We start from the raw sequence: 16,672 nt of genomic DNA on the forward strand, positions 1-16,672 counted from the left end.
GTACCTTCAGATGTGTCATTCAGCATAGGCTCAACAATTGCTATGCAAAGCTCCTTATTAGGCTGCCCAAGAGCCAGCTGACACTGAATGTGTGGGGGAGCTGCCCACACCCTAAGGGCTGAAAGCTGAAGGACTGCCCTGCAGCGAGGTGGCTGATGAAAGCCATCTGCTTTGGAGCTGAGCAGCTAGCCTAGGCTGCAGGAAATGCTCAGTGTGGTCAGCTCCCTAAGGAGGCTCCATGGTCACCAGTGGATTACTGGCTTTCTGACTTTTAGCTTGGAAGCACGTCATCAACACCAGCAATGATGACCTGAAGGCTACAGCTGCTCACCTCTCTTTGGAGGAGCAAAGCAGCGTGGAACTACATCAGAGGAGTTCACTGCCAGAACTGAAATAAGGGCTCAAGAGCAGAGCTTACTGAAAAATGGAGCTTGTGCTGCATGGAAAAAAGAAAACAAATGGAAGGACAGAAACTCTGAAGGCTTTCATTTGGGCATAGACAAAGAGGAAATATTTTGCTAGCCAAAAGCCTCATCAAGCTTATTTCCTCTTGCAAAGTGACACTGGCAGATCGTAGATCATAGCAGATAGTGGGGCTCCATATACTCAATGATCCTAACAGAATACTGGCTTTTCTTAGGGCAAAATTTTAATGTTGCTTTAGATGATTATATTTTTGTCAAAAGGGATATTTTCTTCATCAAAAAATTATTATAAAGGAAAACTTCCAGCCTATTCTGCTGCAGTAAAAATCTACTCAGTAACATTTGTTAGGCACGAGCCCTAATCTTGATCCAGATGGCAGGCTCAAAGGCAAACTTTCAGTTTCACATGAAGGTATAAGCCATCCTATTAATGCCAACAGTTCTCAATTTTATTGTCAATAATTCTATTACTAACAGGTAATTCTATTATATATTGTCAATATTAGTATTGCCAGATGTCATTAATTTGTTGCATAATTGTGAATAATTGCATCAATTATCCTGTCAGTTGGAGTCTCGATACACATTGCTCGTAGACTTAAAAGCTTTTGTACAAGAATTAGCTGCAACAGGTCTGGAGCAGACTTTGCAGAATTCAGGAAAGGGGTTTGCATCTGGGATCAGTCCGGCATGACTACGACTGTCCCACTGATCACAGGGGCACCCAGAGACACACTCAAGGAGTTGTTCTGTCACATGCTAACATCCCTTTTCTCTCAGAAGTGGGAAACCTGTCATGGGATTGTTTCAACTGATCTAAATATTACAGGCAGTGATTACAGGTGGCAGCTCTTCATGCATGGGTAGGTTTTTGAGAAGAAAGTTGAGATGACAGCAAAACAATTCTGTTTCCAGAAAACAAAATGATGTAAAAACCAGACAATATAATCATCATTTAGAAAGACCACTAAAAGTTAAGAATCAACACAGATAAAAACAATCCATTTCCATGCAGCACATTTCCTTTGAGAAGAAACAGTGTACAAGCTTGAGTGTACAAGCAGGCCTGTCAGCCCGAGAAAAAAGGGAAACTAATGCTGCAAGATGTGGCACATTGCTCTGGCTTGGCACCACAGAAACAGTTTTCACAGAAACAAAGCCAGTTTACAACCTCCAATGATGTAATATGTGGAGCCTTCTTATTTCTGTACAAACAGGAGAATGACAGAAGGCTACGTTTGCATTTGGATGATGAAAGGTGTTCATAATTACCAGTAGAAAAAAAACCCCTTCCTAAGAACTCTTCCTAAATAATGTTTCAATATGACTATTTAAGCATTTTTATGTCCTGGATGACCCTTGATAAAACTCCTTGCTCAACTGCAGGCAACTTCCTTGCCTCCGAACAGACACCCTTCTTTCACTAATCAACCATTTTCTTCCATAGTATAATAGTTTGAAATTGTGCTTCAGCAGATATAATAAGCACACTGCTTAATCGCTTTGGGATTGAACTAATACATGAAAACATGTAAATGTCTAGTTTTATAAGAGTAAGAGTTGTATCTATGTTTTCCCTTGTGACTTGAGCCTGAAGTACACAGAGCCCTTTGAAAATTTCAGGCAGGGTTAAATTCCACATTGCACTACAATGACATTTTTGAAAAGAAATTGTCACCTCTTACATTACTGTTTTCTACCTCCTCAGAAGGAACAACAATTTCTAACTGCAGGCAAATCTGCTTATTTCCATCTTTCTAAGAAAGACTTACTTTTATATCATTTGCAGAAATAACAACTATCGTCAACAAGGCTTTGAGCTTCTTATAAGAATGGAAGAAATGTAGGGTGTTTCTTGGGATGAAATTGTAAAATGGTCTAGATATCAGAGAAGGAAGCAATTGCAGTTCGAGAAAGGAATGCCTAGGAGACGTACAGCCAATCAGCCAAACCCAAGACCTGCACTTTAGACTTCATTCGTTCAGCATGATATTTCAAATCCTAAAGCCTGTGCTAGGCAAGCACCTCATCCCTACTGCCATGCTGGCTGGACAGAGAGGCCCCAGTGAGCTGCAGTGGGGCAGTCCTGCAGCCTCACTGAGCACACAGGATGAGCCAAAACAGGGCAGTGCCTTGCTGACCCCAGGCTGCTCAGGGTCAGTGCCCATGTTGCAATGGGACTACAAATGCCTGGTCACAAGGCTATGGCTATTTTGATACTATGTCTGCTTTCCTCAATAGCTTAGAAGTCAGGAAGGTTCCCCTGCAGTGAGAAGTCACCCACGGTGAGGGCGGGGGACTGCTACAGAGCTTGGGACATTGAAAAGCCCAGGCGGATGGGCAGAATGATCCTCACATGCTTTGCTAACCTACATGAATCAAACTACCAGCACAAGCAGCAGCATCATGCTGACACAGCCAGAGGAAAAGACCCTCTCCGGGAATCCCCATTTCAGAAAATCTGCATCATGTGTAACTACGGCAGTGGAGAAAAGTTGCAAATGAAGATGCAGAAAAAGAGAAATGCTCCTTCCCATTATATTTTCACCCCCCCAAAACAAACAAACAAACAAACAAACAAACACCACCACCTACTTATGGGAACAGCAGGAAGGAAAGGGAGAAGACCTTGCCCAGACTCTAGTAGGTTTTTTCCTCACTTGTCTGGGTGCTTCCCGTGGTGAGGCAAAGCTTTGACCAGGCCAGGTGGGGTTTCTTCTGCCACCATGTCACTTTGTATCATGATGTTTGTGCTCAGGGGGATAAGCCCCTTCACTGCACTGATAGCCTTGCTCACTGGCCAGGCTTTCTAGCAAAATTTGGAGGACAAGGGTTGAACAGAAGAGACGAGAATCCAGAAGCAATGAGATGAGTCCCAGGTGCCATTTTCCCAGCAAGGGGCATCAGCTGCATGTGCTAGTATTTCACAGTCACTCTACTGTACAGCACTTCTTCCTGAAGCTTATAGGCCATGTCACATTGCTCTGAGCTGGCAGGGCGTGGAGAGCAGAGCCCATGAATCTGACTCATTCTGTGAGGCCCAGAGCAGGGTTTCTGCTCCTTCCTGTGCCACTCGTGCTTCTTGTCATCTGAGGCTCCTACAGGCATCATGCAATCCTTTCACCACTGACAAATTTAGCAGCCTTGCTGGGTTGGGATGGTTTTTTGGTTTTGTTTTTTTTTTTCCTCCTATCTGCTTTCTCAGTAACCTTTCAAGCAGCTGAGCCAAATAGTACTTCAATTCTTGCAACACAGGCAAATAGGAAAACAGAAATCTTCCTCAGTCCTGAGCCAGTCTTGTACATGGCAAGCAGCTTTTCAGCCCTGCATTCTCCTTTTCATGACTGTCCAGTGAAAATCAGTGCAAGGGCTAGGATTTCCCTGTGCACCAGTGGTGAGCCCTGCCACAGAGACCTGAGAACTGTCACTTTCACCCTAATTATCTCACACTGAAAAATGTTTGGTGGAAGCTTGCAGACCCCTGAAGGAACTCTGGAAAAGGGCTGGCCTGCTGCCAGCTTGCTTGGTTATGCATTAATGGATATCACTGCTAGCTGGCCAGCAGGCTGTAATTTGATGTCTGCATACAGAGCCTGGATGAGTATATTTAATATATCATCTGCTTCCCCAGGGTGATGTACTACCGGTGACATTTTGTAAATCAATGCATGGCCACAAGCAATGCCACTCTCTGTGCTTGGAGAATTCCTACAGCACTTTGAAAAGACACAGTCATAAATGTAATAATGATCATCTCCTAATATGGTTTAAGTATATTTACTAATTTACTAACAAGTAAAGAAGAGAGCAGAACTAGATAAGAGTAAGCTTTTTTTTTCCCCCCCTCCACGATAAGTCAATAACAAAAGAGGATGACCAACTGAACACAAGCAGCAATTATCTAATACATTACTCCCAGATGGAGAAAAAGGATGTTATGGCACATCCTTGGAATGCTGCAGTAGTTTAAAGAAGAAAAAAAAACAAGGACACATCCTGTTACCACCAGAAGGAAATGAAGTAGTCGTCAGGAGCAGATGCCATGTTAATTACTGTACTCATTTGATAATATCTATATCTAAAGGATGCAATGATATTTTAACCACCCAAGGCTAATCACTCCAGACTGCTTAAGTGGACTGGCAGTGAAGAAGCATGGAAGCACTTTATTCCAAAGAGGAATAATGTCCTGCCCTGCATCAGACAGATGTCCCATAAGATGTGTTTTTGCATTAATTCAACAATAATTCCTTTGGGTTAATGGTAATTCCATCCTTATCATATACTAATGTGCTGCACAAGCCAAAGGGCTGAGAATTAGACAGCTCTGAAACTTGTCTTGCCACACAACATTTTACTGTCTGCTTATCAGGCTGGTGGCATCTTACATAAGAATGGGCAAAGCCTTCCCCGTGTTTATAAAAGCAGATACCTAACAGACTGGACTTCCAGGGAAGGTTTCGTGTTGTGAGCAGAAGAACCCAGAGGGAAGTTGTCAGTGACAGACTGGAAAATTGGTGGTTTTGAAATATTTTCCTTGAGTAAGAAGGGAATAAATTTCAATCCTACTGCAAAACTCTCATCTTCAGGCAGTAACATTACTATCTTCTTATTTATAAAATAGATTTGTTTCTTTGGAGATTATGTTCTATCGTATTAAATAAGAAGGTAATTCATCATTAAAGATGGAGGGGCTAAATGTATGCTTGTTCAGTTAATAACCTGGTGAGCGTAAAGGAAGGAATGACATTTCTGTATCATTTTCTGCAATATCTCACTGACTTCAGCTTGATGACTCCACTAGAAAGACTAATGTTAGGTTATTAAGCCAAGCCACAGAATGCAATGTAATTTAAAGAGCATCCAATCTAATTACAGTTAGTCCAACATCACAAAGAAATAGTCTTCTATTCAACATGCCTTGTATCTTATCATTGCCACTTATGCAAAGTCTTTGTCACAAGCAATTCATCATCTATTCTTGAAATTTCACTATAAGGTTCTTTACAAAATCCTAGGCGTCCTGTGAGCATTACCAGCCATGTGCCAACATCCTCTGACAGGCCATGATACATAGCCCACTGCTCAGTTGTTGAGAAAATGCTATAAGCAACCATTACCAAAGTCTGCAGTTTAGCCTCTCTCCTCGATTTCTGGCACCTAAGAACAAGGGCAGAAAATTGTCACCAAGTTGGAAGGACACAGCTTGCTCCTTCCTACCTGGTGCAGGCATAAATCCACGCATGTGCTGCGGCAGTGGCAATGCAGGCCTGGCCCAGGCTCGACCAAGGCTCCCTGCCAAAAAGAAATGCTGCCCACCATGAATAATGCCGGCCAGCAGCTGCTGAAGGCAGGCTGGCTCACAAGAAGCATCCCGTGATTAAAGGAGTACGGGAAATAGGTAATGCAACACATGGCTGATTTCTCAATGCACTGCTCTGACTGCATTTCACTCTGGGATACCAGACATCTTTTGGAAGTCCATCTCGTTCTTCACCTCTTATTTGAAGCAGCTATTTGCTCTATGTGATGATAACATCTTTGGTAACTGCCAGCCACTAGGAATATCTGTGTGTCAGAACTTTTGGTTTTGTCATTTTTCTACACATTTAATTTCTGACTCATACGTGGACTAAACCAGGGAGCAAAGAGCATATGATTGTCTCCTACGTGCATCAGAGTGAATTAATCACGAGGCAAAACACTCTTATAATGCATGTGGGTATGGGTCAGAAACATAAGCCACAACTAAATGCAAACCCTTTTCCAGGGTGGAGATTGGGACCAACCCACACTATCTGGGCCAGGAGAACCAGGAATGCATCTTTCCCAACCAAGCACCATAATTTTTGCCTTCAGAACTTAGAAAGGTTTCAAAAAATTGGAGTTCTAGTTGATACACTAATGGTGTCATAAAAATAAGTCCACATGCATTAAACCTTTTTTTCCCCACTGACTTAAAAGCAGGTTTGCTCTTTGTTTTCTTTGGCGACTGCCATTCCTTGATTGTACTCTGTTCAGGCAGGTCAGTTCTCTGCAATAACACCACTGCAGCATTTCATCTTGTCTTCTTGTATCACTCATTTCTTTCCCTTAATTCCTTTGCCACCACATCCAACACAACAGCTTGCCCTTGTCCTTCCAGTCACTAACCTCCTCGCAAATATTAGCAGATGTTGTCACTGCTGCCGGCCATGGTTCACCAGGTTGTTACTGTTGGGGCTAAGAAGCAGGTATAGTGTGTTGCTACCTACTGTGAAGGGTTGGGGTGGAAAGGGAGGTGGGAAAAGAGATACCTGAAAAGCCCTCAAGGAAAGAGAGCACCTGATCAGCACTCAGTTCTGGGAGTGGAGCAACATGAAAACTGCCTGAGCAGAAGCTTACAATTTCCTCCAAGAAAAAGGTGAAAGGCTCTGGTTCAGACACCACCCACTTGGACCGCAGGGAACAGATTATACCTCTGTTTCCCCAGTGTTCCAGTCAGAGAATCAGATCTTTTCCCTCTTAGGCCTCTTTGCAATAAACAAATTTCAAAACTAGCATGTGGCAGAAAAGTAATTTTATCTCAGCCAAACAGCTATGAGTTTACTGGGATTTTTTATTAACTTTTTTTTTTTTTTTCTAATTTGCAGCAGAGTCAGATTCCATATGGATTTCAGACAGAGAAGTCCTAAATATCTGCAGACTGCTGAGAAAGTCAGCTGCACATTTATTCCAGATGATTTCCCCCTTTCCCCTATACCACAGAGTACTCCCACAGCCTTTTGCAACACAGGGTGAGAGCAAATACCATTCAGTCCCCTGGCTGGTTCAACCTTGTTCTCTTTTTTTTTTTTTTTTTTTTTTTTTTTAAACACTATGGCACATATTTGTCCAGCACGCAAGAACCAAATGAGAACATTTTTCCAAGTAGTATTTCTTAATGGCATTTGGAGAAGGATTCCTGCAAATAATGTGATATGAATTGCAAATTAAAGCCTTCTTAACACTCTTCCACGACTGCTTTTCCCTTGAGTTTTCCTCTTTATACCTCTTTGTCTGTATTTTCTTTGATTGGAAACGATGAAGAATTGTTAGAACAAAGACGTACAAGTACTTTTCTGCTCTCCGTCTACTCCCTCCGATATGTTTTATTTCTGTTCTTTGAAGTGCTTTGGATCAGGTCCTTGCCTCTGGCACTATTCCTCCAGTCTTGACTTACATCTAGAATAGTGTCTTCTGGCAAGGCCGTTGCTCTTCACTGGCTGGCTACTGTGTACAGGGCTCCTGCCTTTCACAGTTCAAGGGCTTAGGCATCTGGAGACTAGCACTGTCCTCTCCATTTGGCCCCACTTTTTCATTTTCACTAGCAAAATTGAGCCATAGTTTAACTTCTGCTAGCTCTCAGTATAAATACAGTGCTCCCTTGTTTATTTTCTTTGTATGTCTATTATTTCTTTCAATTCCTGGCCAAAACCAGAATAAATCTGGAAGAACACCACTTTTTTTTGCCAGTTTGTTACTGATTTCTGAGCTGTGAAAGCTGGCATACACAGGTACGGGGAGTGAAGGAAGAAGTCTAGAGGGAGTACATTAGCCCAACACCAGGGCTGTTGTTTGGCCTGCTGCAACAGTCCAGGGTACTAAGTAACTCCATAAATGTGGGCACTGTTCCTTTTCCTGTCCTTGGCTGTAAGTAGCCTCCTCTAACACGTCTCTACATTTCAATTCCTCTTGTGCAAAACCTAAGTAGAGCACAGGGATTGTGTGCTGGCATCCTGTACAAGGGTAGGATCTGAATAATTGATTATTTCAGCAAACACCAAAATTGTAAGCGGATTATAACCCTTTGTGATAATGGCTACTCCATTTCTCTTGTATGAAGTACAATACTTCGAGAAATATCTTTTTAGTTGTCCTAGAAATACTATAGAAACTGAAAATAAAAGTCACTTGGCTTCAGCTTGACCAGATTGTTTCATTTAGCTAAAACTTATTTTTTGTAAGTTCAATTCCTTTCAGGCCCTTTAAAGCAAGACAGTAACTATGAAAAGACAAATATATACAGGAGACAGAAAAACTCCCTTTTAAAAATTATAGAAATAAAACACTTTAAAACTTCTGAACATTGTCCACTACTTTTCAGATAAAACCAAGAAAAAAAACTGGGCCCATTGTCTTTTTGTCATCATTCTACTCATCTCAGAATTTCTTCCACTTGTTTACATAAGTCATGCCATATTACTTCAGCCATGTAAAATGGTGCACCTCATCTAAGGTGATACTATTTAGACCCTCTGTAGCAAATCTAGGCACTTGCACAGTGAAGCATCCTCCGTGTTGCAGGCATCTGTCTCAAGGTAGGATGAATTAATCTCTGTCAGTGCTTACCTGCCTCCTCAGAGGAAACAGGGAGAAAACATTTGGACTACACAATTGGGCTTTAATGTCTAAATTTCAGTAGGATAAATTTACTCCAATCTTATGCATCTTTCTTGGTGGTGGTGGTTTGGTTTTTTTTGTTGTTGTTGTTTTTTTTTCTTTTATTCTTGTTTCTAGAATCTGGGTACATACCTTCAAGTAGTCACGGTCACAGTTAGGTCTATCTTCTACATCAAAGGCTGTGAAGCTATAGCTGAGTGTATTCCCCTTTGTGGCTTGAATAGTCCAGCTGCAGTGCTCCGTCAATGGGTAATTATTTGGAAAATTTAAACTTTCCAATACACCATAGCTTCGGTTAACAGTGAGCACTTCATGGCAAACTAAAAAAAAAAAAAAAATAGTGATAAATTATATTTGCAGCATCTGAAAACAAACAAGTACTTGAAATTATTACTGATACCACTACAATGTAAGAAGTATTTTTATTCAGAGATTAGAGAAAAGATAACAGACAAAAAGGGAGTTGTTTCCTATTGAAGGACGTACTATATCTGATCCGAGAGAAGAAAAAAAAAAAAAGACTTTCCAAACTTGAATTTTTCATCTCTGCTATGGTTTTTCTTCCTGATGTTTGCAGACACATCCACCAATTTTTGTACTGTAGTAAAGATTTTTGGGGGGCCTGTTTTCTTAAGTTCCAAATGCATGGTTCCAATGCATGATTTCTTGCATTATTATTATTTTAACTAATGATCTAAATTTGCCTCATCATTTTGAAACAGTTTTGAGGAACGGTGCTCAACAAAGTTTGCCTGATGACTTAAAATGGTTTATTTTAGCAAACTAGAAGAAAAAACAAGAATCCAATTGCTAAATCAGCAAATGGAAACTATAGTGCTTATATTGGATTTGCTAGCCCCAGAAATATGAAGTGGGTATGAAAGTCTTTCAAAAGTTGTGATTTTAATTTCAAGTCATACAATAACAGCCGAGCAGAAAAACTGGGCACACACCTGGAATAATGAGCTTTCCTTGAAAGGCAGAAAGAAGAAAAAATGAACTATGCTAGACAAAAAGTAGAATGACAGCTATGGCACTGGGTCAGTGAGCTTTGTTTTCCTGAACCCAACTTCCACTGAAGACAGAAAACGTCGACATGAGCGATCTGTCACCTTAAGACAGTATACAGCGTGTGCTGGGAGTAGACCAGAGAGATGTGCAGAGATGTGGGCAGGAGGCAGGACAGGCTGCTTGCCTTGCACAGCAAATCTGCAGTGTTTGAACAACAGAAATAGCTGAGATTCACTTGCAAGAATCTTCTATTGTCTGTCAAAAGGAATAATACACCTACCTTCTGCACATTTTTTTGATTCTTTCCAAGTGATTTACAGAGCAGTAAGGTCTGTGTTTTTAAGAGTTCAAAACCTCCAGAATGCAGCTGAGGGTCAGGACCCTGTAGAAAGGGACTTTTCTGCAAGCTACACTAAGGCATATAACTATTTGAAAGGACAGGATGAAAAGCATGAAATGGATTTTGAAGAATGCAAGATAAGCAAAAGCTGTTACCCCCTGCCATCGTGATTTTATTAGAAATATATTTGGCACAAAGGTGCTTTTGTATGTTAACTTTGATACTGAGTTTTCCTTTGCAATGTTTTCCAATTCATCACTGCCTTTCTTCCATGTACACATAAATGCATCTGGCATAGAAGCATTCTTATTTTACACTGTTACTTCCTACATAATTTTAGCTTTTGGGCAAGCTATTGAAAGCTTTCTTGGGTGCATGTGCATTGTCAGGAATTAAATAAGAATGTGAAGTGTGGATCACACATCTGATAGCTCAACTCCTGTATCTAAATGCTTTGTAAGTGCTCTGTTTAATTATTTATAGAGCAGAAAAAGAACCCTTTTCTAATACATCATCTTGATTTTGAAGTCTGAAAATTACATGGTAGATTAATCTGTGTTATCTTTAAGGACTTAAGACGACAACGCTCCTTCACCCTTCTAATTATGTGTTTCATGTGGTGAACAGCTATAGAGGTTTTTTTGTAATGCATTTACTACTGCCCAACAGAGGACAACAATGTCTAAAAACCTACAGCAATTTCTAATGGTTGAACATGGCATATTTAGAGTACCCAAAGATGTCTGTAACTCATTTTGTATAATGAGAAATTCCTTACCCTCCAAAGTATATCTAACTATGTAACCTATAATGTATAATGGGGAAAGTAAATATTGGGAAAATACCTGACGCTATAACTAGAAATAGAATAACTTTAATTCCTCGTGTATCTCTCTGTATTTTTTATTTTGTTTTGCCAAATGTTATTCTTCCAACGTTTCTGGGGTAGAACTATTCTTACACTCATTCTTCTATAAAGAAAAACGTGACCCCTACCCCATAATATAAAACAAAAAAGAAATTTTTGAAGTGTTCCCGGTCACCTAATCATCCTAAACACCCTTAATGATCCCTGAGAACTAAAGATAACTCCCTTATCCTTTGCCATCCTAATTCACAGCAGCCCAAAGGGCAGAGAAGCCTACTCTATCTGCCTTTTCAGTTGAGAGATCATGAGGCTGAGCAGATAGGTGAACAAGAACAGTCCAATCCACACTGTTGGGGACTTTCAACACCAGGTATTCTGACTGACTCTGGAGCAGAAAGTGTTATTGGTGCAAGTAATAGAAGAAAGCTGATGCGGAGACCCTGCTGCTATGAAATTATGATGGGCAGTTTTTAGTTTTCTGGCTTTTGTGTCTGGATCAGGCTAAGGAATCTGGGTCCATAATAGGCTCTATTGCTCTGTTCTCTGCTAATGAATAAGTGAGATCATGGGGTGGAAGATGGTGTTTCAGGGAAAAACTAAACTATAGAAACATGTTCTTTTCATTACCTTTTGCTTACTTACCTTGTTTGTAGTTAGCTAAAAAACCTCCACCATGCACACTGTTATCTGTCCTCAGTTTTATATACACACTGTCTCCACTTGAATTGATGAGCTGTGGTATCTGATTCCCACAAAATTTACCAAGTTGTTTCGCATTGCTGCTGTTGCCATCATATATCTTCATGGAAAGAATAAAAGGAAGATGAAAGGAGCATAAAATTTAAAATCAGTCAGAAAAGCATGTCAGTTCCCCCATAATACATAATTTTGATGATTCTGCTGTTTGTTACAGAATTTGAAAAACTAGGACTGCTTCAGCTTTGACAGCACAATGCTAAATATTGAATTTTTATAAAGCTGATAGCATGACAAATCTCAGTAATTTCTCCTGCCAAGTGTCTGCTTGGGGAATAGCTTCTAGGTTCACAAGAGGTTAAATATTATTTTTCCTCAGAAAAAGCCTGACAGGCGTTTCAAAAGCAAGCAAATCAGTGCAAAAAACAGGAAGCTAGTAACTGGTGAGTTTAAAGGGACTTACTCATTGAGAGGGTAAGAGTGTACTCTAATTATAATAAAAATAATCCAATAATGATAATTCAAATAACCTACTTAACAATTTGAATATGGAATTTGGGATTAGCAATAGAGTTACTGCAATTGTTATTGTCTTATGTAGTTTACTAGGAAAGATCACAAAGTACTTGGTCCAAAATACAGTTAATTTAACAGATATAGACATATTCACCTTTAAGTGGCCTATCTAGACACAAATGCCTTTCTTCCCTTTGCACACCACTGCCTATTCTGGATCTGTTCACACAAAAACATTGAAAAATAAGACCATGTGTTTTCTCTTGCCCTTGCATTCATCATATTTAGCCGCCTCCTGTAGAGCAAAGGTTCATGGTATGCATACCGCAAGGTAATCATAGTTGCACTTTAGGTGATATTCTAGATGAAATTGTTCAAACTGGATTTCAAACGGGGTTCCTTGGCTTCCTCTGAGCAACCAGTAGCACTCTGAACTGTGATAATATGGCATAGGGTAGTTGGGAGACATGAAGATACCAGAACTTGCTGTCAAAGTCCCACCACAACCTGAAAGTGGCAAAGAAACCAAACCAACATTTAACATTGAGAACACCAGAGATTTAGACATGATGTGAGATTCACACTACTGACTTTTTTCACGTGCCCTAAACATCTTAAGTGATAAACCAAAAATCTGCATTAAGTCAACACTTTTGAAAGTGGAAAAGAGCCCAAAGCACCTAGAAATATTAATTATCTAATGTGAAGACTGCTCGTGTTTTAAGTTACTTTTCAAACAGAAACCTCTCTGTTGCATTTTTACTTAAACACAAATGAAAGCTGATGCTACATTAGGAGAGAATATTAGCAGGGAATACTACTAGGGAATAGTAAGTATATCCTTCCCTTCAAGGAACAACAAAGTGATCTTCTTGGTCTGAAGAACATGAATATGTGTTGGTATGTAATTAGCAGAGACATACAAGGATGAGAGGTAGAAAAGACGTGCAAGAAAAAAAAAATAAAAATGAGAAATTAAGATAAAAAAATGAGACAAGTAAAAGGGCTTTATACGTGATATACTCATTGTACCTGCTGATGTACCGTCCCATTCTGCTGAAAACCCCTCTCTTGTGCCAAATATATCACTTACAAACTTGATCCACAGCTTGTTACCATGAGATATTATATCTGGAGGCAGCTCTGTACCACAGTATTTTCCAAGATAAGGAGATGTTTCATAGCCTCCATCTCTAGAATGATGGAGAAGAAAAGCTTTGTGTCAACCAGAGAAAACATGAGAAATACCAACAAGGCAGAAAACTTCGGGATTCTTTCAGGTTTAGGAAACACTAATCCTGGTTCTTCATCTTGCATGGAAAAAACAGCTACCAAATACTGTCACCTATGTTAAGAAGTCCTACCACAAGCACCTCCTTGTTGGGTATGTCCAGCATGTCCATCCAGCACTGACACTGACAGACTTAAATATTTCAGTTGTATTCAATGCTGCTGTATTCAATATTGCTTCAACTAAAGGTAAACTTCTAATCTGATGGAAAAACTGTATTCTCATTTCTCACTCCCCAGCCCAGTACAAAAACGTGTGAGATTGCTTACTTTAAAAAAGGATATTTATTTCTCACTGCACAAATGGGAATCCATCTCTCAGGCCTCCTATGATGCATATTTTGAAAGATGCAGTCATAGTTGTTTCTACAAGATGATTAATTCCATCTAGCCTTTCAATTAAGTACTGTTTGCAGCAATATTTTACTATAATTGGGATGCAAATCCTACATTCTGTTGTCTGGCACATATCTCGTAGAAATAAAAAAAGATGGTAGCAGTCTGCTTACCAATTGTGTTTTAATCTTAGCATCAAGATAATATAGTTTCACATTAAGCAATAATGTTACAAATACCCTTGTAGGTCATTAGAATAATAAGTATATTTATACTTACATACTGGTGTTATCTTGATATATTTTTTTAACTAGACAGTAATGCTTTCAAGGTTTATCTTGGCTTTTAAGATAAGTTTCTACTCAGATCTTGCCACTCTCAAAGGCCTGATTTCTTGTCAGCCTCCCAGATTAAACAGCTTGCTGCCTTCTCAGGTTGCTAGCAGTTAAGAACTGTGCCAGAATCTCCTCTGGCTTGCATCTATGCCCTTGTAGCTATGGTCAAATGAACATTTTCTTAGTTAACCGAATGCAGTTTGTTAGAGGACACCTCAGGACAAGAAACCAGAGTGACACTCAACTAAGACTGATCTAGCTACCTCATATAAGGGTATCAGGTTTGACGAAGCATCTTGTAGAAATCCAGTTATGACAGCAGCAATGTGCTGAGCCACACTTGGAGATGTTCTAGGCATATGTGAAAGCCTAATAAATGCTACTGAGCTCTTCACAGTCCCATCAGAGTTAGTTCTCTGCAATACATGAATATCTTTTTCAGTTTTTCTCCTCAAAAACAGAGAAAACAACTATCATAAATCAGGTCAACCCAAAATTAAGGTTGTAACTGTTTAAGTTAGATTAAGTTTAGTCTCTTACAGATGGCTTTAAGATGAAAGAATGAAACACTTGGAATGTAGTGAAAAATTCTTTCAGTTTTTCAGAACTTTCTCTACCTTGTGCGTACATCTGGAAACAACCAACTAATTCATCAGGAATTCAAAATCTTAATCCAACTGATTCTGCAATTTCAGATAGCAGATTTTTTTTTTGCTCCAAAAAAATAGAAGAACTTAGAGGAAAAAATCCATACAGAATATTTGGTGCAATGTGCAGAATTAGTTTAATCGTGATGCTCATTCAGATCATGAACACTCGTGGCACACCCCCTGCGAACAACCAGAGAGGCTTAGGACAGAGAAATAGGTACACTGGCACTTCAAAGTGCAGATCCCATACAGCAGCTTTGCACTTGGTGCAGCTGTGTTGTAAGCATGCAGTTGGCTTTCCTGCAATTATTACTTTATTCTGCTCAGTCTTCTAAAATTTTAAAGGAATCACCATGCTTGCATCCTAAGTTTACTGATGATACCTGTAGAGCCAAATATCACAGATTTTGCACACGTTCTTACTGCTACATCACAGAAAGATGCTTGTTAAAGACTATAAATATAAAACAGAAAATCTTACAAAACAGGCAATGAAACTGTATTTCTGCTCTGAGGGACTCAACACACACAGCATACAACTGTGCAGTCCACACACTCTACTTGCCCTGAGAAACAGAATTTGCTAGGTAGGAAAATGGTCAGTGGAGTAACACGGAGGGAAATAGCATTTAAAATTCTCTGATAAGTCTTTTTTTCCACTTTGACAGCACAGGCATGTAGTTGAAGCTATAGTTTCCAAACATGCTTAAGTGGAATTGGATGATTTTTGTGGCTATCAGTAATAAGAACAACAGAAGTAATTTGGCTTGCCTGATTTCTATATAATCCTCCGTACAGCGTAAATTCCCTTCCAGAGTGAAGTTGGTGAAGCGCAGCACAATCTGTCTGTTTATTCCCACTGTGATGGTGTAGATGCACTCTGTCTGGACAGGGTAGTTATCTGGATAGTTCGGAGATGTTAGCACACCAGTTTCAGTATCGTAGTTGTGTGAGCACACTTCAAAAAGAACGGAAACAAGTATGAACGATCTTGTTTTCTGTGCTAAATTAACGTGAAATTTCTATTTCTAACAGATAGGTATAGAAGCCAACATCCTTTCCATTGTAATTTATCTTGCATACATCACACTGTTGAATGTAATCAAAATTTCAATTCAATTCAATTTCAAACAGAACTCAGATTTTTCATGGACTTTCTTATATTTAATTTTTTACCAGAACTCTGGGCCTGTTACAGGTAGGCAATGTCAGAGTCATTCCAGCTGAGTGAGCTAGATTTGACCTAAAACCCAGGTAAGCAGAAATGGAAAGTGAAAGCAGTCTCTAGCTACATTCTACAGAATGGTTTATGAGACTTATTTTGGAGCGAAAAACTGCATGCATTAGAGAATCTTCATGTTGATACTTCATCTAGATAAACAGGAATAAGCCAAGAAATCAAATGAAAACAGGTAAGAGAGAAGTTAGGGAGATGGTGGGGAATCAGATCAGCAGGCAAGAGGAATTAGAAGAGCTTAACTTATTTAGCCTAGCAAGTAAAGGATAGGAGAACAGAGAAAAACATCAAGAGGCATGAAGTGCAAGCAAAACATAGAATCATACATAACGCTCTCTGAATGACATCACAAGCTCCAAAGTTAATAACTGTTTGTGAATACAGATACACAGAAATTAGGAGGCAGTACACTACCAACCTAACACAAAACTGGGGGAAGTTCACTATTTCTTTCTGTTAGGATATTTTTTGATTAATTTAATTAAGAACGGAATCACACTGTAGTTTTTGGGGGGTTGGGGGGGGGGGGGAAGGGTTTAAGTTATAG

General features: G+C 39.7%; 1 protein-coding gene across 1 annotated transcript in view; it reads right to left on the reverse strand.

The window, feature by feature from the left end:
• Window positions 1-16,672, reverse strand: part of CUBN (cubilin) — a 183,301-nt gene that overhangs the window by 83,146 nt on the left and 83,483 nt on the right. Inside the window, exons 23-27 of the mRNA XM_042817375.1 lie at window positions 15,660-15,846; window positions 13,310-13,470; window positions 12,603-12,784; window positions 11,708-11,864; window positions 8,979-9,166 (exon numbers count right to left, since the gene is read on the reverse strand). Of these exons, the coding sequence (XP_042673309.1) occupies window positions 8,979-9,166; window positions 11,708-11,864; window positions 12,603-12,784; window positions 13,310-13,470; window positions 15,660-15,846 (875 nt within the window). The remainder of the gene's footprint in view (window positions 1-8,978; window positions 9,167-11,707; window positions 11,865-12,602; window positions 12,785-13,309; window positions 13,471-15,659; window positions 15,847-16,672) is intronic.

The sequence above is a fragment of the Centrocercus urophasianus genome, unplaced genomic scaffold, assembly GCF_019232065.1.
Source record: "Centrocercus urophasianus isolate 14NV4802_14NV808 unplaced genomic scaffold, USGS_Curo_1.0 seq_16, whole genome shotgun sequence".
NCBI lineage: Eukaryota > Metazoa > Chordata > Aves > Galliformes > Phasianidae > Centrocercus > Centrocercus urophasianus.